This window comes from Vitis riparia, chromosome 19 (genome assembly GCF_004353265.1).
Source record: "Vitis riparia cultivar Riparia Gloire de Montpellier isolate 1030 chromosome 19, EGFV_Vit.rip_1.0, whole genome shotgun sequence".
In the NCBI taxonomy this organism is placed as follows: domain Eukaryota; kingdom Viridiplantae; phylum Streptophyta; class Magnoliopsida; order Vitales; family Vitaceae; genus Vitis; species Vitis riparia.
Window position 1 is genome coordinate 2,584,135 of NC_048449.1, and position 23,976 is coordinate 2,608,110.

At 34.0% G+C, this 23,976-nt stretch overlaps 3 protein-coding genes across 3 annotated transcripts; all 3 read left to right on the forward strand.

Moving 5' to 3' along the window:
- Positions 1-1,336: 1,336 nt before the first annotated feature.
- LOC117908577 (UDP-glycosyltransferase 79B9-like) lies at positions 1,337-9,549 on the forward strand. Its single transcript, XM_034822226.1, has 2 exons — positions 1,337-1,773; positions 8,519-9,549. The coding sequence occupies exons 1-2, from the start codon at positions 1,381-1,383 to the stop codon at positions 9,488-9,490; spliced, it is 1,365 nt and encodes a 454-aa protein (XP_034678117.1). The 5' UTR covers positions 1,337-1,380; the 3' UTR covers positions 9,491-9,549.
- A 7,249-nt stretch (positions 9,550-16,798) lies between these two features.
- Positions 16,799-18,311, forward strand: LOC117909679 (UDP-glycosyltransferase 79B9-like). The gene is made up of 2 exons (XM_034823777.1): positions 16,799-18,256; positions 18,288-18,311. Exon 1 carries the CDS (start codon positions 16,825-16,827, stop codon positions 18,193-18,195), a length of 1,371 nt encoding a protein of 456 aa, XP_034679668.1. The 5' UTR covers positions 16,799-16,824; the 3' UTR covers positions 18,196-18,256; positions 18,288-18,311.
- Positions 18,312-19,955: 1,644 nt separating this feature from the next.
- Positions 19,956-21,539, forward strand: LOC117909677 (UDP-glycosyltransferase 79B9-like). The gene has a single exon (XM_034823776.1). It carries the CDS (start codon positions 19,982-19,984, stop codon positions 21,359-21,361), a length of 1,380 nt encoding a protein of 459 aa, XP_034679667.1. The 5' UTR covers positions 19,956-19,981; the 3' UTR covers positions 21,362-21,539.
- The last annotated feature ends 2,437 nt before the right edge of the window (positions 21,540-23,976 follow it).

The following is a 23,976-nucleotide window of genomic DNA, read 5'->3' on the forward strand; positions in this document are numbered from 1 at the left end:
AAAACGAATTTAAAGACATGTGCTAAAGGGGCAAAATTGAGGGTCTACAGAATGATAAAAAAATAAAATACTATATATAAAAATTACTTTTAAAACATATTTAAAAATATTAAAAATAGGTTTAAAACATTTTAAATTTTCAAATAAACTTTTATTTTACAAAATATCAAAAAATAGTTTTTAATTTATATATAATATTTCAATGAAATATTAGAAAAATATCATGTAGATGAAAAACATAAGTCATATATATTGAAGTACTTTGGAGACAAGTATAGAAGTTATAAAAGCAAGTTGAAAGCTAAATACTATGAGTCATATGATACTACTAAGGAGTGACTGCAACATAAACCTCCAAAAAGTATCAAAATGATCGGAGATAGTTTGTTCACTTTTGGAACTCTGGGGAAGCAATAGTAAGATAATTATGAAACTGTTATGTTTTAATATTTTATTTACTAGCATTTATTTAGCTAACTTGTTATTATTATTATTATTATTATTATTTCATATTGCAAGAGATGTTTAGGAAAGATATAGAAAATAGGGTCAAACAAGTGATTAGACATACATTTGGTTCTAAAAGTTATGCTTTGATACGATATGATCAGATTGAAAATTTAGAATCATCATATCGTTTCTTGATTCATTATTAATGTTTTTGAAGTAACAATTTTTATTTTTATTTTGGTTTTTCTTACAATGATAGGCACAAATGAAGAAAGATAAAAGTGGGTCTAATAGAATTGAAATATTTTTCCTTACTCATATAGGAAAGGATGGGATGTTAACAACTTTTCTTCTTCTAAAAAAATATATAAATCCCTATGAAATATATATATAATTACAAGTTCAATTCAAGCAAGTGTCATCTCAATATGATAAGGAATCTTTGCTATCCACCAAAATAATTTTAGTTCATTAATTTGCACCAAAATCTTATTATTTTGTAATTTTGGCATGGTTTTATTGTTTTATACCTTATTCTTATTGTTACACACCTTCTTATTCTTATTGTTACACACATTATTCCTTTGTCTTTGTACTTTAATTTTATGTTTTAATATCTTAATTTTGTTTTATTATGCCATCATCTCATATGATCGTGCTCTCATCTATTCATGTCTCAAGTTTCAACTTAATTAAATTAGAGTAGTTTCAATTTAAAAAAATAAAAACATGTCTATATATTTCATATATGTCAATTACGTTCTTAATATTTACATCATATTTTTCACATTTTAATACCCTAATAATTATTTTTGTTTCTCGGTCATATTTTTCTCCACCCAAACCCATTGGAAATGGGATGCGCCTCCCTATAAATTGTAACCAAAATCCATGATTCCATGGTGATAAACCAACCAAGAAAAAGGGAAAATGGCGATGGCCAGGAGCCCAAAATTGCATATAGCCATGTACCCATGGTTTGCTTTTGGTCATATGATTCCCTACCTCCATCTCTCCAACGAGCTCGCTGAAAGAGGCCACAGCATCACCTTCATCTTGCCCAAAAAGGTTCAATCTCAGCTACAGCACTTGAATCTTCATCCTACTCTCATCTCTTTCCATCCCCTCACCATCCCCCATGTTGATGGCCTCCCTCCCGGCGCTGAAACTGCTTCCGATGTGCCCATCTCCTTGCATCACCTTCTCGCCGCCGCCATGGATCGCACCACTGACCAAGTTGAAGCAGCCCTACGTGCCTTGAAGCCGGACTTTTTGTTCTATGATGCCGCCTATTGGGCTCCCCCTTTGGCATCCAAATTAGGTATGAAGTGTTAAGATATGGACTCACACATTCTTAATCAATGATTCATGATTAAGCTATTCGAATTATAGACATTTGATTTAATGTTCGTTTTAAGAGTATGGGCCACCTTATGTGTAGAGCCCAATGCAATCACGGGCTTTAGATGATGGGCCTAAGGCCCGTGAGGCCCAATAACTAATGGGTATGGTCCCTAAGGCAGGAGGGTATAAAAGGGCTTCGGCTTGTGTCTTTTGGTAGACATCACATCACATCCTTTTGAAATAATAGAACCGCTCTCTCTCCCGCTCCCATTGCCTGAGAGAATCAGAGAAAGGTGGTGCCCTCCATCAGCCTTAGAAGATCGATACCTCTTCATCAAAAGCAACAAAATGGATTCAGGTTGGTTCCTATCTAAAGACTGATTGATGAATATACTCTGTATGTGTGTTTTGGTGTTAATGGAGAAGACATGAATGACTAACAATGGTATCAGAGCATAGGTTCCCATTTTCCCCAAAACCACTTTCAAGTTCTTCCCGTTGCATGTTGCATTGGGAATCAAACAGATCCAGGACCCTTTAAAGGATCCTAATTATATCTAACTAGTAAAGTGTAATTAAATAGAAAATGGGTTCAGACGCAACATCCTTTACAGTGCCATAGGAAGTGTGCTTTAAGGCGCCACATGAAGGAGCCACTCAGACGCGGCGTTCAGACGCCGTTAAGGGGCTATTGTGCAGCGCCTTTCAGGAGCCAATGGAGGCGCCATACCAGGCACCAGTGGAGGCGCCGTCCAGACACCAGTGGGGGCGCCGTCCAGGCGCCAGTGGGAGCGCCGTCCAGGCGCCAGTGGGAGCGCCGTCCAGGCGCCAGTGGGAGCGCCGTCCAGGCGCCAGTGGGGCCGTTGTTCAGGCGGCGTTTAGCGCCGTTCAGAGCGCGGTTCAACCAGCGCCATTAAGGGACGCTTCAGGGTACCATTAAGGGGCGCTTCAGGGCGCCATTCCAGCGTCTTTTAGGGCCACGTTTGCAGGCGTCGCCACTGGTGCTTACGCCGCTGGTGCGCGCCTTCAAAGGGATCGGAAAGGTGCCGTTTTCGGCACCGTTTTGACCCCCCGTTCAGGCACATTTAAGCACGCCGCTTCAATTACTTCAGGCGCGGTTGGTGCGCATTTCAGGCGAGGTTGGTGCGCATTTCAGGCGCGGCATGTGCGTACTTCAGGCGCGGCTTGTGCGCGCTTCAGGCGCAGCCGCCGACGCCGTTCCAGGGGGGTGCTTCGGGGCGCCACTGTAGGCACCGTCAAGGCGTTTCTCTCAAAGTGCCTTTAAGCCGCCATTTAGGCGGCATGCTGTTGCTGCCAACGCCATGAATGGCGTAAAAAATAAAAAATAAAAAATAAAAAAATAAAAAAAAAAAAAAAAAACACCTATGGGCCTCGAACCCACGATCACAAGATTGTAAAACCTTGTGTTTGACCAACTAGGCTGTGGGACTTTTATATTCATTTATGAATTTTGTACTATTATAAATTTATAGTTTTGATGAATTTTTTTTTTTATTCTTTTTCTAGAATTTATTATTTCTTGTTGCGTTTATGTTTAACGCTTTAAAATGAATAGATTATCTATATATTTGTTGCCAAAGTGACTTATATTACATAATTTTATTCATTTTGAAGTATGAAACATGGTATTATTGTATAAAATAATCGGCCCAAAGGAAGATTATTTTTTATATGATAATAAATAAAGAAATCATAAATATATGACATATAATGTTTATCTTGCATTCGATATGTTAGTCCAAAGACAGACATATTGTTTTTCGGCTTTATTGTCAATATTTATGAATTAATTTTGTATAAGGATACCAATTACAAGTTAATATTTTTGTCCAAAGATTGAATATTAATGTTTGTGCTAGGTATCTTGCATGATGTATATTTATTCATGTATGTATGGTGCTTATGTGTTCAATCGATACTTGAAGACTCTGAACTCTTTCTTTCACAACCAAGAACTTGATGTCAATGTGTTTGGACTTTGACGAACTTCGGTTGTTCTTAGAATATAATTCTGCGGCCTTATTATCACAGTTGATTCTCAACGGTTTCTCAATCCCATCAACTATTCGTAACTGAGTGACAAAATTCCGCAGCCATATCCCATGGTTTGATGCTTCGTAGCAGGCTATGAATTCTGCCTCCATGGTGGAAGAAGCAATAAGTGTTTGTTTAACACTTTTCCATGAAACTGCTCCTCCAGCTAACATGAAGATGTAGCCTGAAGTGGATCTCCTACTGTCAAGACATCCTGCGAAATCGGAGTCCGAATATCCCACGATCTCTAAGTGACTTGATCTACGGTATGTGAGCATGTAATCTTTAGTTCTTTGTAAATACCGCATAACCCGTTTTGCCTTTTTCCAATGATCCATACCTGGGTTACTTAAATATCTGCCTAACATTCCAACAATGTACGCAATATCCGGACGCGTACAAACTTGTGCATACATGAGACTTCCTACTACCGAGGCATAAGGAAATCTCTCCATATCTTTCTTCTCAAGTTCATTTTTCGGACATTGGTGCAAACTAAACTTATCGCCTTTTGCTACAGGCGTGTCTCCTGGTGCACAAGTGCTCATGCCAAATCTACTCAACACCTTATCGATGTAGGCCTTTTGTGATAATCCAAGTATACCTCTTGAACGATCCCTATGGATCTGTATACCCAGCACAAAAGATGCATTACCAAGATCCTTCATGTCAAATTTACTAGACAAAAATCGCTTGGTTTCATGCAAAAGTCCCACATCACTACTTGCAAGTAGAATATCATCAACATATAACACCAAGATAATAAATTTGCTCCCACTGAACTTGAGGTATATGCATTGATCAACGGTGTTCTCCTTAAAACCAAATGAAGTAATCACCTGATCAAACTTTCGGTACCATTGTCGAGATGCTTGCTTTAAACCATATATGGACCTTTTTAATCTGCATACAAGTTGCTTTGAATCATTAGACTCAAAGTTCTCCGGTTGCACCATGTATATTGTCTCATCAATGTTGCCATTAAGAAACGCAGTTTTAACGTCCATTTGATGTAGCTCTAAATCATAATGAGCTACAAGTGCCATGATGATTCTAAAGGAGTCCTTTGATGAAACTGGTGAAAAAGTCTCCTTATAATCAATGCCTTCCTTTTGAGTGAAACCTTTTGCAACTAGGCGTGCCTTATGCCTAACAATATTGCCTTTTGAATCCCGCTTGGTTTTAAAAATCCATTTACAACCAATTGGTTTTACACCTTTAGGCAATTCTACTAGGTCCCAAACACCATTGTCTTTCATTGATTTCATCTCATCCTTCATGGCTTCTATCCACTTTTCAGAATCAGAACTTTGTTTGACTTGACTTATTGAAATTGGATCGTCTTCCAGACCCATGTCAAACTCATGTTCTTGGAGATATACAACATAATCATCTGAAATTGTACTTCTCCTTTCTCTAGTGGATCTCCTTAGTGGCACTTGTACTTGAGGTTGTTGAGTTACCTCTTGATGAACTTGAATTGGTTCCATAACTTGAGCAGGAGGAATCTCAGGTGTGTCTTGAATCCCTGTTATCGACTGTACATTCTGAATAGTGTCATTAAACATAATATGACCATGTCCAGTCGTAATAATAGGAATATTAACAGATTCCTCTTCAAAGACCACCTTTCTTACTGGCTCTCTCCCACTTAACTCAACATCCTCAATGAACTTAGCATTGCCCGTTTCAAAGAAGGATCTAGTTGAGGGATCATAAAATTTGAAACCTCTCGACCTTTCAGAATACCCTACAAAGTAGCAGCTCACTGTTCTAGAGTCCAATTTCTTTTCATTTGGCTTGTAAGGCCTAGCTTCAGCTGGACAACCCCAGACATGCAAGTGCCTAATACTAGGTTTCTTGCTAGTCCATAACTCATATGGGGTTTTGGCTACTGCTTTGCTTGGTACTCTATTCAAAATATAAACTGCAGTTTTTATGGCTTCGCCCCAAAGTGATTCTGGTAAGGTGGAATGACTAATCATACTTCTTACCATATCCTTAAGAGTACGGTTTCGCCTCTCTGCTACACCATTTTGGCTTGGAGTCCCTGGCATGGTGTACTGAGGAACGATACCACACTCCATCAAATATTTGGCGAATGGCCCTGGACGTTGTTCACCTGATCCGTCATATCTACCATAGTATTCACCTCCACGGTCAGATCTGACGGCCTTTATTTTCTTGCTTAGTTGGTTCTCAACTTCAGCTTTGAAATTCTTGAACACATCCAATGACTGAGATTTCTCATGAATCAAATAAAGATAGCCATAGCGCGAGTAATCGTCAATGAAAGTGATAAAATATTGTTGTCCATTCCAAGAAGCTGTAGGGAATGGACCACAAATGTCTGTATGTATCAATTCCAAGACGTCACTGCACCTTTTGGCATTCTTTTTCCTCATATTTGTTTGTTTTCCTTTAATGCACTCTATACAGATTTGAAAATCTGAAAAATCAAGTGGATCAAGAATTCCTTCTGACACAAGTCTTTGTATTCGTTGATTTGAAATATGACCCAAACGCTTGTGCCATAACATTGATGAATTCTCATTCATTAATTTTCGCTTAATGCCATAATCACTTGAATGCAAGGTTTCATTTCCATTAGTGGCCTTTATATTCAATTTATATAGTTTGTCTGTTAGACTACCTGTACCAATAAGATTTGAATTTAGATAAAGACTAACCATTCCATTTCCAAATGAACAACAATATCCAAATTTGTCCAAACATGAAACAGAAATTAAATTCCGTCTAAATGACGGTACTACAAAAGTCTCTTCCAAATCCAATGTACATCCAGAGTCTAACTGTAATCTGAAAAGACCAATAGCCTTGACTGCAGCCTTGTTGCCATTTCCCACATAAATGTATCTTTCACCATCAGTTGGCATTCGGCTCCTTAGGCAACCCTGCATAGTGACACTTATGTGAGTAGTTGCACCCGTATCTATCCACCAAGTGTCAGTAGGCACTACAGCTAAATTAATTTCTGAACAAACAAAGTTGAGAAGTGTACCTTTCTTTTCACGCCAAGCAGCGTATTTGGTACATGTCTTCTTCATATGACCAGCCTTTTTGCAAAAGAAACAAGTGATCTCCTTATCTTGTTTCTTTTGCTCCTTTTGCTTTGATGTCCCAGAAACTGCAGTTTGTTTTCCTTTATTGTCCCTCTTTCTTTTCTTGTTGGTACCAAATCCCTGAGATGTGGAAGCCAAGTGAGCACTTTCTATCTTTTCTTGCTTCAATCTCTCTTCCTCTTGCACACATTGAGCAATAAGCTCATTCAAAGTCCATTTTTCCTTTTGTGTATTGTAACTGATTTTGAATGGACTGAATTGTGTAGGCAGAGAGATCAAGACCAAGTGCACAAGTATGTCTTCCGACAACTCTAACTTTAGTGCCTTGAGTCTCGTCACAAGCCTGCTACGAAGCATCAAACCATGGGATATGGCTGCGGAATTTTGTCACTCAGTTACGAATAGTTGATGGGATTGAGAAACCGTTGAGAATCAACTGTGATAATAAGGCCGCAGAATTATATTCTAAGAACAACCGAAGTTCGTCAAAGTCCAAACACATTGACATCAAGTTCTTGGTTGTGAAAGAAAGAGTTCAAAGTCTTCAAGTATCGATTGAACACATAAGCACAATCTCCATGATTGCAGATCCACTCACTAAGGGTTTGCCACCCAAAGTATATCATGAGCACGTCACACATATGGGTGTTGTACACATTGATGATGTGCCAGTATAGTGGGAGTTTGTATTCAAACTTTGTGTTTATTTTCTTGATGTGATATTATGTTGTGTTATCTGTACAGATCTTGATTTTAAAGACTATTGTATTTGAATTCTCTGAATTAAAATGATTACTTTCAAAAGCAGTTTAGCATCAAGTGTTGAAAGTGGAATTTGACTATTTTTAAGTCATAAAGTAGGACCAATTGGAAATAGACATATTAAATATCACATTCTATGTAATTTCCATGCTACACATCCATACTTGATCCATATTGCTGATTTTGTTAATATTGTGATCATTGTTGGGTCTAGTTATAATTATAATTAACGAAGGCCGCTTTAATCCTATGTTAACTTAATTAGTAGATCGGATTGTTTAAGGATATCAAGATAGAATAGCAAGATGAGCTCGATAAAGTACCATCATGAACATTGGTTGGTAACATGTGTGGTCCAAGTGGGAGATTGTTAAGATATGGACTCACACATTCTTAATCAATGATTCATGATTAAGCTATTCGAATTATAGACATTTGATTTAATGTTCGTTTTAAGAGTATGGGCCACCTTATGTGTAGAGCCCAATGCAATCACGGGCTTTAGATGATGGGCCTAAGGCCCGTGAGGCCCAATAACTAATGGGTATGGTCCCTAAGGCAAGAGGGTATAAAAGGGCTTCGGCTTGTGTCTTTTGGTAGACATCACATCACATCCTTTTGAAATAATAGAACCGCTCTCTCTCCCGCTCCCATTGCCTGAGAGAATCAGAGAAAGGTGGTGCCCTCCATCAGCCTTAGAAGATCGATACCTCTTCATCAAAAGCAACAAAATGGATTCAGGTTGGTTCCTATCTAAAGACTGATTGATGAATATACTCTTTATGTGTGTTTTGGTGTTAATGGAGAAGACATGAATGACTAACATGAAGTCAATATTCTACAGTGCAGTTTCTGCAGCAGCCTTTTCCTACTGCCTTGTCCGGGATCAACAAATTAGCAAAAGCCGGCCAATTCCAACTGGGCCTCCTCCTGGTTACCCCTCCTCAACGGTGGTGCTCCGCCCCCATGAAGCTCGTTTGCTTCAATTCTTGTTATTTCCATTTGGGGAAGACATCACCTTCCACGAGCGCCTCACCGCCGCCATCAAACACTCTGATGTAGTCTCTATAAGAACATGCCAAGAAATCGAAGGACCATTTTGTGACTACATAGAAAGACGGTTTGGAAAACCAGTGTTTGTAACGGGCCCCGTTTTGGTTGAACCTTCACCGTTGGCACCGGAGCACCGGTGGGCTCAGTGGCTAAGTGGGTTCAAGCCTGGTTCAGTAATCTTCTGTGCATTTGGGAGCCAAAATTTCCCCGGAAAGGACCAGTTCCAAGAATTACTCCTGGGGTTTGAGCTAACAGGCCTGCCGTTCCTAGCAGCTCTAAAACCACCATTAGGAGCTGCAACCATTGAAGAGGCCTTGCCGGAGGGGTTCCAAGAGAGGGTTGGAGGGAGAGGAGTGGTTCATGGAGGGTGGGTGCCGCAGCCCTCAATCCTGAGCCATCCATCAGTGGGGTGTTTTGTGAGCCACTGTGGCTTTGGATCAATGTGGGAGTCCTTGATGAGTGACCCCCAGATAGTGCTGGTACCAGAGCTTTTTGACCAAACCTTCAACGCTAGGCTATTGGCTGAAGAGCTTAAGGTTGCAGTGGAGGTTGAGAAGGAAGAAAATGGGTGGGTTTCAAAGGAGAGTTTGTGCAAAGCAATTAAGTCAGTAATGGATGAAGAGGGAGAGGTGGGTTGTTTGGTGAAGAAGAATCATGCAAAGTGGAAAGAGACCCTGATGAGCCAAGGCTTTATGAGCAATTACATTGATAATTTTGTTCGCCAACTTTTAGATCTGAAGTGATTTCTAGATATGGAAATTGCAGTGTTTATTGAAAAATGTTTTAGCATCTTTATTGTGCAGAGCCATTTCAATCTCTAAAGATAACTAGACTAAGCAGTATAGGGAAAGAATCCTTAAGATTGTGCCCTACACTTTGTAATATTTGAATGCCATGACTTTGTGAATTTTTTTTGCTACGGTTGATTCACTATTCTAATCAATTGATATTTATATTAAATAAAATAAAACTACATATTATCAAATTTATTAGTTTAAAAAGGTGTGAATCAATTAATTTTTTGAAAAAAAATTAATTGAATTGACATATTTAATTCATACTTAAATAAAAACCCAAATCGACCTTCGAAGAAAAATCAAATCAAACCAATTTTATTTAAGATTGATTTAATTTAATTTAAATAATCATAGTAAACATTAAGTTTATTTTGTTTTCAAAATTTATTAAAATTACATTTGTTTTAAAATATTGGTTTGATCTAGGTTTTATTGATGAGAGAGATCAAAAAGCAAACATGCTCCAAGATTTTTGAAACCTAATCCACCTATCTTTGTTGAAAATCAAATCTATTCAATCGATTTGGAGGAATTAAATTAATTTTATTGATTATTTTATTTTTTAAAATTTTTTATTGCACCTTTTTCAAATCTTTGAGCTTGGTTACTTTTGTTATATACATTTATTTACCAAATATATGTCAAATAGATGGTCTTCAGAGAAGTGATTGATAGTTTATATTATATTATATTACCTATATAGTGATCAATGAAAAGATTTGCAATAACTATAGGTCTTGACAAAAATCTTTTCCTCACCGACTCATTTTCCACATCTTTAAATCACTTTCATCAACTTACACAAATCATTTATTTATACAATGAAAAATAATTTATTAAAAATTCATCACTAATCTTACATTATATCCTTTTTAGTTGGGGAGTAGAGTTCTTTCAAACTTTAAAACGCATATAAATGGTTATATATATTATTATAAAATAACAAAAATAGATAATAAAAAATAAAATATGATAAGAAAGTATTGATTTACATGGAAAACTTTAGAAGGGAAAAACTATGTGTAGAGGAGATAGAAATTCATTATGTTAAAAATTGATATAAGAGAAGAGAGATGTAAATAGTTACTGCATAGTTATAATCATCAAGATACTTTTAATATAAATTTAATTTTTTCGATAGGTAACTAATATAAAAATTATAGAAAGTGTATCTTCAAAAGACATATTTAATATAAATTCGATTTTATAAAATTATAGAGATGCATTCAATGTAAATTCAAATTTTTTTTTTACTGTGTGACTGATATGAAAATATGGAAAATGTCTTTTTAAAAGACATCTTTAGTATAAATATGATTTTATGGTATTATAAAAAAAAAAAAAAAAAACTTTAATATAAAGTCAATTTTTTTTTAACTCATATGACTAATAAAAAAATTATAGAAAAATGTCTTTTGAAAAGATATTTTTATTATAAATTCAATTTTATGAAATTATGAAAGATGTCTCTTAAAGAAACAACTTTAATATAAATTCAAAAATTTTTTTTAAACATCTATCATTGATATGAAAAATATGAAAAGATCTCTCTTTAACAAATACTTTTCAAAGTGACCAAAATTACAAAGATTTATCAATAATTTTTTAATTACCATATTTAAAAAAAAAAAATTAAAGTGCCCATTTTGTAAGAATCATTTTTTAAAATAGCTGTACAAGTTAAAAAATAAATAAAATAAAATAAAGAAGCCGATAGAGATAAGTGGATAAGGCCTATGGTACCACAAAAATAGAAGAACGGTAGTTGACATTTGTGAGTTCAAAAAATTGTGGCTCACAAGACGATCATCATCACCAGCTAGTGGCAGTGGCAGTGGCCCTTCCATTATTCAAAATATCTAATAATTTGTCATGTCATGTGATGTGACAGAAAGGAACCATGAAAAGAATAAATAATGCATCTAAATCTCCTTGTTTTGTATTTGCATGAACACGACTAAAAGTTCATTATTTAGGTGGGTCCAAAATACAGTACAAAATTGTGTGTTTTTTGGTGCGTATCGAGAAGACACTATTTAATTTGCATAGCAAATAATTAATTTTGTGCCCTACAGTACTACAGAAATGGAAGAATGGCAGTTCCCATTCGTGAATGCATCTACTAAAAAGTGTGGCCCTCATGTCAATAACCATTGCCATTATCTAGTGGTAGACTGGTAGCTGCACTTCCATTATTGTGGAAGAGAGACTCCGGCCGGATAGGGAAAGGTGAAGGTGTAAAAAGCGTAAAGCATAGCTTTCATGGAGATTGCGTTCTTTACACTTTACACTTTACAGCTCCTCTTGTAGGGATGGCAATGGGGCGGGTCATTTCGGGTACCCGCCCCGCCCCTAATGGGATGGGATATTATTTTCTTAAACGGGTATGGGTCGGGTTTGGGATTTTTTTTTAAGCCGGGGCGGGTTCGGGTATTGCCTCGCCCCACCCCGCTCCGATTATATATAAAATTGAAATTAAAATTAAATTTAATTTAAAATTTAAAATTATTTTAATTTAAATTTTATTTTATTATTTTTAATATATAGATAATAATAAATTATTTTTAATAAAATAAGTTATAAAAAATATAATAATTTAATTATTTATAAAATATATTTATTTTAATATAATTAAAAATTTTAAAAGTAATTTAAAAAAAATTAAAATTAAAATTAAATAAAAAGTTAAACGGGGCGGATATGGGAATGTAGCATACCCGCCCGCCCCGCCCCGCCCCGGCCCGTTTAATTTTTTAAATGGGACGGGGATGGGAATTCCTTTAAATAAATGGGGCGGGGTTGGGAGGGGGGCGCCCCGCCCCGTTGCCATCCCTATCCTCTTGTGTTTGGACCATCGCAAAAAGTGTACTATTTATATTACGTTGCAACCACACTACAAAAATTTACCTCTATTCAAAACCTAGGCATTAAAAATGTGTTTAACAATTAGGTGGTGTTACATATGTATTTTTAAGTCTATTTTTTGTATCATAATTTAATTTATTTATACCTTTATACTTTGATTTATTTGTTTATACTTTGATTTGACGATTTGGGTCTCACCATTTATATTCAACAATTCTAATTTGAAGTTTTGTGGACACCAATACAATACATTAATATATAACTTTTTGTTAAGTATATTTTTTGTATCTTAGTTCAATTTGTTTGTATCTTTATATTTTGATTTCATTTATTTGTTCGTATTTTTATTTGAATGCCTAGATCTCACCATTCATATTTAATGTTCAAAATTTTAAATTCTATAGGTGTCAATACAAAATTTTAATATATTATAAGTTTCCTTTATTCTGAGCTAAAAGTTCACTAATGATAGATAAAGGTAGCATATTATAGGTTTGCTTTTAATCATTTTTTATTCCCCTATTCAACTTTTACATAACTAAAATTCAAACATATAATCATTGCTTATTGGAGTTTTGAATTTAATCTTGAAATTTATAAATCTAGTTAAAAATTAAAGGCCTATTTGCAACTATTTTTTTTTAAAAAAAATTATTCTCTGTAAAAAAAAATCAAGAAAATATATTTGACAACTAAAAATTATTTTTTATTTTCTATTTTTAAGATATAGAGTGTTTTACGATCATATTTTTTTAGTTATTTTTTGTTATTTTCACTTATTTTCTAATGGTTGCTTTAAAAAATAATTATATATATATATATATATGTAGAATGATTAAAAATAAAATATTATATATAAAAATTATTTTTAAAACATATTTAAAAATAGGTTTAAAACATTTTAAATTTTCAAATAAATTTTTATTTTACAAAATATCAAAAAATAGTTTTAAATTTATATATAATATTTCAATGAAATATTAGAAAAATATCATGTAGATGAAAAACATAAGTCATATATATTGAAGTACTTTGGAGACAAGTACAGAAGTTATAAAAGCAAATTGAAAGCTAAATACTATGAGTCATATGATACTACTAAGGAGAGACTGCAACATAAACCTCCAAAAAGTATCAAAATGATTAGAGATAGTTTGTTCACTTTTGGAACTTTGAGGAAGCAATAGTAAGATAATTACAAAACTATTATGTTTTAATATTTTATTTACTAGCATTTATTTAGTTAACTTGTTATTATTATTATTATTATTATTATTTCATGTTGCAAGAGATGTTTAGGAAAGATATAGAAAATAGGGTCAAACAAGTGATTAGACATACATTTGGTTTTAAAAGTTATGCTTTGATACGATATGATCATATTGAAAATTTAGAATCATCATATCGTTTCTTGATTCTTTATTAATGTTTTTGAAGTAACAATTTTTATTTTTATTTTGGTTTTTCTTACAATGATAGGCACAAATGAAGGAAGATAAAAGTGGGTCTAATAGAATTGAAATATTTTTCCTTACTCATGTAGGAAAGGATGGGATGTTAACAACTTTTTTTCTTCTAAAAAAATATATAAATCCCTATGAAATATATATATATATATAATTACAAGCTCAATTCAAGCAAGTGTCATCTCAATATGATAAGGATCTTTGCTACCCACCAAAATAATTTTAGTTCATTAATTTGCACCAAAATCTTATTATTTTGTAATTTTGGCATGATTTTATTGTTTTATACCTTATTCTTATTGTTACACACCTTCTTATTCTTACTGTTACACACGTTATTCCTTTGTTTTTGTACTTTAATTTTATGTTTTAATATCTTAATTTTGTTTTATTATACCATCACCTCATATGATTGTGCTCTCATCTATTCATGTCTCAAGTTTTAACTTAATTAAATTAGAGTAGTTTCAATTTAAAAAAATAAAAAACATGTCTATATATTTCATATATGTCAATTACGTTCTTAATATTTACATCATATTTTTCACATTTTAATACCCTAATAATTATTTTTTGTTTCTCGGTCATATTTTTCTCCACCCAAACCCATTGGAAATGGGATGCGCCTCCCTATAAATTGTAACCAAAATCCATGATTCCATGGTGATAAACCAACCAAGAAAAAGGGAAAATGGCGATGGCCAGGAGCCCAAAATTGCATATAGCCATGTACCCATAGTTTGCTTTTGGTCATATGATTCCCTACCTCCATCTCTCCAACGAGCTCGCTGAAAGAATTCACTATTCTAATCAATTGATATTTATATTAAATAAAATAAAACTACATATTATCAAATTTATTAGTGTAAAAAGGTGTGAATCAATTAATTTTTTGAAAAAAAATTATTCAATTTGACATATTTAATTCATACTTAAATAAAAACCCAAATCGACCTTCTAATGACAAGAAAAATTAAATCAAATCAAACCAATTTTATTTAAGATTGATTTAATTTAATTTAAATAATCATAGAACGTTAAGTTTATTTTATTTTTAAAATTAATTAAAATTACATTTATTTGAAAATATTGGTTTAATCTAGCTTTTATTGATGAGAGAGATCAAAAGCGAATCTGTTCCAAGATTTTTGAAACCTAATCCACCTATCTTCGTTGAAAATCAAATCTATTTGATCGATTTGGAGGAATTAAATTAATTTTATTGATTATTTTATTTTAAAAAAAAATTTATTGTACCTTTTTCAAATCTTTGAGCTTGGTTACTTTTGTTATATATATTTATTTACCAAATATATGTCAAATAGATGGTCTTCAGAGAAGTGATTAGATAGTTTATATTATATTATATTACCTATATAGTGATCAATGAAAAGATTTGAAATACCGTAGGTCTTGACAAAAATCTTTTCCTCACCGACTTATTTTCCTTAAATCACTTTCATCAACTTGCACATATCATTTATTTATACAATGAAAAATAATTTATTAAAAATTCATCACCAATCTTACTATATATCTTTTTAGTTGGAAAGTAGAGTTCTTTCAGACTTTAAAACGCATATAAATGGTTATATATATTATTATGAAATAACAAAAATAAATAATAAAAAATAAAATATGATAAGAAGATATTAATTTACATGGAAAACTTTAAAAGGGAAAAACTACGAGGAGATAGAAATCCACTATGTTAAAAATTGATATAAGAGAAGAGATATGCAAATAGTTACTGCACAGTTATAATCATCAAGACACTTTTAATATAAATTTAATTTTTTCGATAGGTAACTAATATAAAAATTGTATAAAGTGTATCTTCAAAAGACATATTTAGTATAAATTCGATTTTATGGAATTATAGAGATGCATTCAATATAAATTCAAATTTTTTTTTTACTGTGTGACTGATATGAAAATATGAAAGATGTCTTTTCAAGAGACATCTTTAGCATAAATATGATTTTATGGTATTATAGAAAAAAATATTTTTTTAATATAAATTCAATTTTTTTTAACGTATATGACTAATAAAAAAATTATAGAAAAGCGTCTTTTGAAAAGACATTTTTATTATAAATTCAATTTTATGAAATTATGAAAGGTGTCTATTGAAGAAACAACTTTAATGTAAATTCAAATTTTTTTTTTAAACATATATCATTGATATGAAAAATATGAAAGATGTCCCTTAAACAAATACTTTTTAAAGTGACCAAAATTACAAAGATTTATCAATAATTTTTTAATCATTTTTTAAAATAGCCGTACAAGTTTTTTTTTTTAAAAAAAGCCGACCGATAGAGATAAGTGGATAAGGCCTATGGTACCACAAAAATTGAAGAATGGTAGTTGACATTTGTGAGTTCAAAAAATTGTGGCTCACAAGTCACAAGACAGTCATCATCACCAGCTAGTGGCCCTTCCATTATTGGAAATATCTAATAATTTGTCATCTCATGTGATGTGACAGAAAGGAACCATGAAATGAATAAATAATGCATCTAAATCTCCTTGTTTTGTATTTGCATGAAGACGGCTAAAAGTGGATTATTTAGGTGGGTCCAAAATACAGTACAAAATTGCGTGTTTTTTGGTGCGTATCGAGAAGACACTATTTAATTAAGCGGTGCCAATTATAGATTTTGAAGTATCATTTCTTTACTCTAAAGTCTAATCCAATATGTTTTCTTTTAGATATCAAAATGTGATGTAAGAATATAAACAAACACATAATAAGTTTTTATGACATCAAAGTACAAATAAATGAATTATCAATTATTACTAAAAAGTAGAAACGACCTCTCTCTCTTCAACTCTTCAACTCTTCAACCCTTCCCCGGGGGATGTTTCTATAAATTGAAACCAAACTCCCAGTACTCCTAAACCCATGCCTCCATCCAATTTCAGTTTGTATTAAAAAAGGGGGTCATGGCCAAGAGCCCAAAATTCCATATAGCCATGTTCCCATGGTTTGCTTTCGGCCATATGATTCCTTACCTCCATCTCTCCAACGAGCTTGCTGAAAGAGGCCACAAGATCATCTTCATTTTGCCCAGAAAGGCTCAATCTAAACTACAACATTTGAATTTTCATCCCGATCTCATCACTTTCCATCCCCTCATCGTCCCTCACGTCGATGGCCTCCCTCCCGGGACTGAAACTGCCTCTGACATCCCCTTTTCTTTGTCTTACCTTCTCGGGACTGCACTGGACCGCACCAGAGACCAAGTTGAAGCAGCCCTACGTACTTTGAATCCTGATCTTTTGTTCTACGATGTTGCCCATTGGGCACCTGCTTTGGCATCCCAACTAGGGATTAAGTCCATATACTACAGTGCAGTTTGTGCAGCCGCCGTTGCCTACATACCTGTCCCAGATCGACAAGGTGGCAAAGACTGCAGGACATTGACAGATCTCCCACCCCCTGGTTACCCGTCCTCAACGGTGGTGCTCCGCCCACATGAAGCTCGGTTGATGGACTTCATGTTTGCACCAAATGGGGAAGGCATCACCTTGCAGCAGCGTCTCACCACTGCCTGGGTAAGCTGTGATGCAATCTCTATAAGAACATGTCAAGAAACCGAAGGACCCATTTGTGACTACATTGGAAGCCAGTATGGAAAACCAGTGTTCCTAACTGGCCCCGTACTACCCAAACCTTCAGTGCAGCCATTGGAGGATCGGTGGGCGCAGTGGCTGGGTGGGTTCAAGCCTGGTTCAGTAATATTTTGTGCATTTGGAAGCCAACATATCCCGGAAAAGGACCAGTTCCAAGAACTACTCCTGGGGTTTGAGCTAACCGGTCTGCCATTCCTAGTAGCTCTAAAACCACCGACAGGAGCTGCCACCATTGAAGAGGCCTTACCGGAGGGCTTCCAAGAGAGGGTTGGAGGGAGAGGAGTGGTTCATGGAGGGTGGGTGCAGCAGCCGTCAGTACTGAGCCACCCATCAGTGGGGTGTTTTGTGAGCCACTGTGGCTTTGGATCAATGTGGGAGTCCTTGACCAGCGACCCTCAAATAGTGCTGGTACCGGAACTCACTGACCAAATATTGAACAGCAGGCTATTGGCTGAAGAGCTTAAAGTTGCAGTGGAGGTTGAGAGGGAAGAAAATGGGTTGTTTTCAAAGGAAAGCTTGTGCTATGCCATTAAAACGGTGATGGATGAAAACAGTGAGGTGGGTGGTCTGGTGAAGAAGAACCATGCTAAGTGGAAGGAGGCCTTGACGAGCCCAAGCTTTATGAGCAATTATGTTGACAATTTTGTTGGGCAATTGCAAGGACTTTTTGATCAAAATTGATTTTCCTGGAGATGGAAATTGCAGTGTTGAATTATAAGTTTAGCTGAAAAATGTTTTAGCATCATTTTCCGGAGTGGTCATGTTTATCTCATTAATGAATGAAAGTTGTGATTGAATGGACGTACCAGCATCTCCTTATCTCTTCCTTATACTATTAAAGTTGACTTGATTTGAGAATTTTGAATATCGACTTTATCCCCTCACACTTATTTTCTTAACTCCAAATAAATAAAATAAAAATCAAATCAATTAGATATTTTAAAACTTTCATTTTTAATTTATTTATAATTATTCAATATTTGATAACATATATATTTTATATGTTAATGCATTAGGCCGGTCATTGTTTAATTTATTTTGTTTGTATTATAATATCATACATCCGTATCATTATAATATTCGAAACAACTCTTTTAAAACTCCCAAAAACTGCTTATGACTTATCGGTGAAGTCACTGAAATGGCTTATACTCCCCAAAACCCCATGTGCTTCATGTCCTCCCCATTAATGGATGTTATCTGCTTATCTCTACCCTTCTGATCAGATGGAAGGGCAAATGAACACCTCCCTATAAATTGCAACCAAAAACCAACCCAGAAAAAGGAAAATGGCCACGGCTAAGAGACCAAAATTTCATCCAGGGTGTGTTTGAATGTTCATATATGCATATACAATCATGGGGTTGAAAGAAAACTGGAGTGATGATAAAAATTTTCAGAGAATTGTATTGTTTGGTTCACGGGAAACAAGGATCTTCCTTCTAATTAGCTCTTCTCTTAGCAGGTAAGATAATTAATTGAGAATAGCTTCTTGTTATTTTTACATTTAATTTGCATAACAGATAATTAATTTTGCACCCTACATTGCTAAAAAATAGAAGAATGGTAGTTCTCATTTGTGAATTCATCTAGTGGTAGACTGGTAGCTGCACTTCCATTATTGAAAATATTGGACCATCTCGTACCATTTAGGTTGGGGTTTAAATATGTAGGGACAATGTTGGAGTTATGTTCATTTCTATCACATTATTGCCGATCATATTTGCTATTATTATTTGTCTCTTTTTTTTTATCGTATTTATTATTGTTATTTTTCTCTTTTTCTTTTAACATTCTTTTCAATACGTTCATTTATTTTCCCTCATGAAGCCTCTTTAATTTCAATTTTTTTCACTTTCTAACCTCTCCATATTTATTGATTTTAATCATATTTGGACACATTAAACTTAAAATGATAATTAATAATAAATTAAATAAAAACATAAACATATAGTGGACAAAAATAAAAATATTATTCCATAAATAATATAATTGATGTTTTTAAATATTAATTATAATAATACATAGGTATTAAATTTAAAAATTATAATTTATTATTTAGAGATTTATTATATAACACTTTTTATATTAATATTTATTTATTTTATAAATCTTAACAAGGTGAGTTCTACAATACCACCCTCAGTACCATCCGAAATTCATCCACATCCGTTGGATGAGTTTCATGCAATCGTGGCCGTCCTCATAGCTTTTTGAGTATCATGGGTATTTTTAATTTTTTATTCATCTCATTTTTATATGAGCTGGCAGAAAATGATGGTACACTACTGAAAAGTATATTTTAATTGTAGCACAGGACAAGTTATTTTTTGACATGTGAGGACAACAACTAGGGGATGAACTCAATAATGGATGTTCTCTAACCCTTCTCAGGAAGGGGAAATGACCACCTTCCTATAAATTGCAACCAAAGTCTTCAACCACAAACCAATCAAGAAAAAGGAAAATGGCCATGGCCAAGAGCCCGAAATTGCATATAGCCATGTTCCCATGGTTTGCTTTCGGCCATATGATTCCTTACCTCAATCTCTCCAACGAGCTTGCTGGAAGAGGCCACAAGATCACCTTCATTTTGCCCAGAAAGGCTCAATCTAAGCTACAACACTTGAATTTTCATCCGGCTCTCATCACTTTCCATCCCCTCATCGTCCCTCATGTCGATGGCCTTCCTCCGGGGACTGAAACTGCCTCTGATATCCCCGTTTCCTTGACTTGCCTTCTCGCCACTGCCCTGGACCGCACCAGGGACCAAGTTGAAGCAGCTCTACGTACTTTGAATCCTCATCTTTTGTTCTACGATTTTGCCTATTGGGCACCTGCTTTGGCATCCCAACTAGGGATTAAGTCCATATACTACAGTGCAGTTTGTGCAGCAGCCATTGCCCACATGCCTATCCCGGCTCAACAAGGTAGCAAAGACTGCGGGCAATTGACAGATGTGCCGCCCCCTGGCTACCCCTCCTCAACGGTGGTGCTCCGCCCACATGAGGCTCGGTTGATGGACTTCATGTTTGCACCATATGGAGAAGGCATCACCTTCCAGCAGCGCGTCACCACTGCCCGGGCACGCGGTGATGCAATCTCTATAAGAACATGTCAAGAAACCGAAGGACCCTTTTGTGACTACATTGGAAGCCAGTATGGAAAACCAGTGTTCCTAACTGGCCCCGTACTACCCAAACCTTCATTGGAGCCATTGGAGGATCGGTGGGCGCAGTGGCTGGGTGGGTTCAAGCCTGGTTCAGTTATATTCTGTGCATTTGGAAGCCAAAATGTCCATGAAAAGGACCAGTTCCAAGAACTACTCCTGGGGTTAGAGCTAACAGGCCTGCCATTCTTCGCAGCTGTAAAACCACCGACAGGAGCTGCCACCATTGAAGAGGCCTTACCGGAGGGGTTCCAAGAGAGGGTTGGAGGGAGGGGATTGGTTCATGGAGGGTGGTGGGTGCAGCAGCCGTCAGTACTGAGCCACCCATCAGTGGGGTGTTTTGTGAGCCACTGTGGCTATGGATCAATGTGGGAGTCCTTGACCAGCGACCCTCAAATAGTGCTGGTACCGGAACTCCCTGACCAAATATTGAACAGCAGGCTATTGGCTGAAGAGCTTAAAGTTGCAGTGAAGGTTGAGAGGGAAGAAAATGGGTTGTTTTCAAAGGAAAGCTTGTGCTATGCCATTAAAACGGTGATGGATGAAAACAGTGAGGTGGGTGGTCTGGTGAAGAAGAACCATGCTAAGTGGAAGGAGGCCTTGACGAGCCAAAGCTTTTTGAGCAATTATGTTGACAATTTTGTTGGGCAATTGCAAGGACTTTTGGATCATAAATGATTTCCCCTGGAGATGGAAATGTTTTAGCATCTATCATTTTCTGTAATGCTGTTTATCTGGTCAATGAACGAAAGAGGAGAGAGATTTAAAAATGCACACCTGATACCACCTAATGAGTATTGTGCTAAAATAACTCATTCATGTCAAGAAATATAAGTTTTAACTCCCTTTCAAAACTTATATTCAAATTAGTCTCTTCTTACCACATCGAAATGACATTATAATTTTTATTTTCTTTTCAAAATTTAAGTTGAAGTCTTTCGATTATTAATTGAGACTTCATTTTTTTAACTAAACCCTTAATTAGCAATTGAGTCTTCAGTTATTTTTTTTTTAACTTTAAAATTTAATTAAAAATATTAAATTTCAAATTATTATTGAAATTAAAAATATATACTTTAATAATAATAATTTATATATTTAAAATTAAAGATCTAATATTACTTCAATAAATATAATAATAAATGTATATTTATTTATCAATAAATTAATAATCTTAAAATAATAATGTATATGACATATAAATAAGATATAAAATTATATAATTTATTAATTTAAGATATTTAATTTTTTGTATTTTTAAGATATTAATTAATTTATATTTTGATAAATTTATTTTTATTGAAATAATAGTATATTCTTAAGTTTCCGTGTATAGATTTTTTATTATTTTAAAGCATATATTTATAATTTAACATAAAATAAAATAAAAAAATAAAGGCAACTATTTGTACACAATATATATACCTTGAATATACATTTTGAAATTAGTTAATGAAATTAATTAGAAAAAATCTACTACAAAATATAATTTTTAGTAGTTTTATCAAAGTCACACAAAATTACCCATTAAACATTTATATAGTGAAAAAAAAAATCTCTCCTCCGTAATTATAGCAAGTATTACATATCATATAACTTAAATTAATAAATTATATAATTTTATATCTTAAAAATACAATAAATTAAATATTTTAAATTAATAAATTATATAATTTCATATAACTTTATTATTTTAAGATTATTAATTTATTGATAAATAAAATATTTATTTATATTATATTTATTAATTTATCTTTATTGAAGTAATATTACATTTTTAAGCTTAAATATATTAATTTTTATTATTAAAGTATGTATTTTTAATTTCGATAATAATTTGTAATTTAATATTTTAAATTAAATTTTAAAGTAAAACAAAAAAAATTAAAGGCTCAATTCCTAATTGAGACTTTAGTTTAAAGTCATGAAGTGTGAAGAAAGTGTAAAGATGATTTTCCAATTTTTTTATAAAAAAAGGGAAAAAAATGTTGTAGAAAAGCATCTTTCTAAGAAATATAGAGAGTAGTTTTTCGAATAAGAGTATGTTTGGGAATAATTTTAGAAAGTATTTTTAATATTTTTAACACTTGAATGATAAAAAATTTTAAGTATTAGAAATATTAAAAGTACTTTTTAGAATCACTACTAAACGGACTCTTAGAATATGTTTAGTAGTAACTTTAAGAAATGTTTCTAACTTTTTTAATACTTAAAAGATAAAAATTTTCAAGTGTTATAAAAACTAAAAACACTTCTTAAAATCACTATCAAATACACTATAAAATACCTTCCCAATATCACCTACAAACTAAAGGTGAGGACTATAAAACTTCTGCCGATATTTTTCCTTGAAATTCAATAAAATAAAATTATAAAAAAAATATTTATAAATATTTTATATTATAAAATAAAATTGCAATATACAATGATGAAAGAAGGCCTACCACCCTCTTGTGGTAAGTGGCATGAGGTGAGGCTGTGGAATCAACTACCTTGTGATAATCATGTCACTAACAAAAAGGGAAAGAAAAAGGAAATCTAATAAAAATAATCTTAAATTTAATAAATATCTTTTAAAAGGAGAAGTTTGAAAACATGTGAAATGATTCAAAATAGAAAATTATTACTATTTTTGCTACCAAGGCCATGTTTGGTTTACAACTTTAGTTGGGAATTGGAGGAAAGTCTAATAGGTTCAAGGTAAAGGAAGAGAGTAATATATATATATATATATATATATATACCCAAAAAATGTGTTGAATTTGTTTGTATATTTTCAGTCATTGGTCAATAGACCTCAGAAGCAAAGAGTGAGACTTGGTGAGTAGGCCTATCCACACAAATTATTATACCGCATGAATGCCAAACCTCTAAATTGCACCGTCTTCATTCATCAGCCATAGCCCAAGCCAAGTCACAGTGAAAAGACAGGGCAATGGCCAAGACCCCAAAATTTCATGTAGTCATGTTCCCATGGTTTGCCTTTGGCCATATAACTCCATTCCTCCATCTCTCCAACAAGCTTGCTGAGAGAAGCCACAAAATCACATTCATGCTGCCCAAAAAGGCTCAATCCCAACTACAAACCTTGAATTCTCATCCTACTTTCATCTCTTTCAATCCCCTAACCGTCCCCCAAGTTGAAGGACTTCCCCCAGGGGCCGACCACTGCTGACATCCCCATTTTCTTGAACCACCTTCTCACCATCACCATGGAGTACACTGCTGACCAAGTTGAAGCTGCCCTACGTGCCTTGAATCCTGATTTTTTATTTTTTTTTATGATTTTGCAT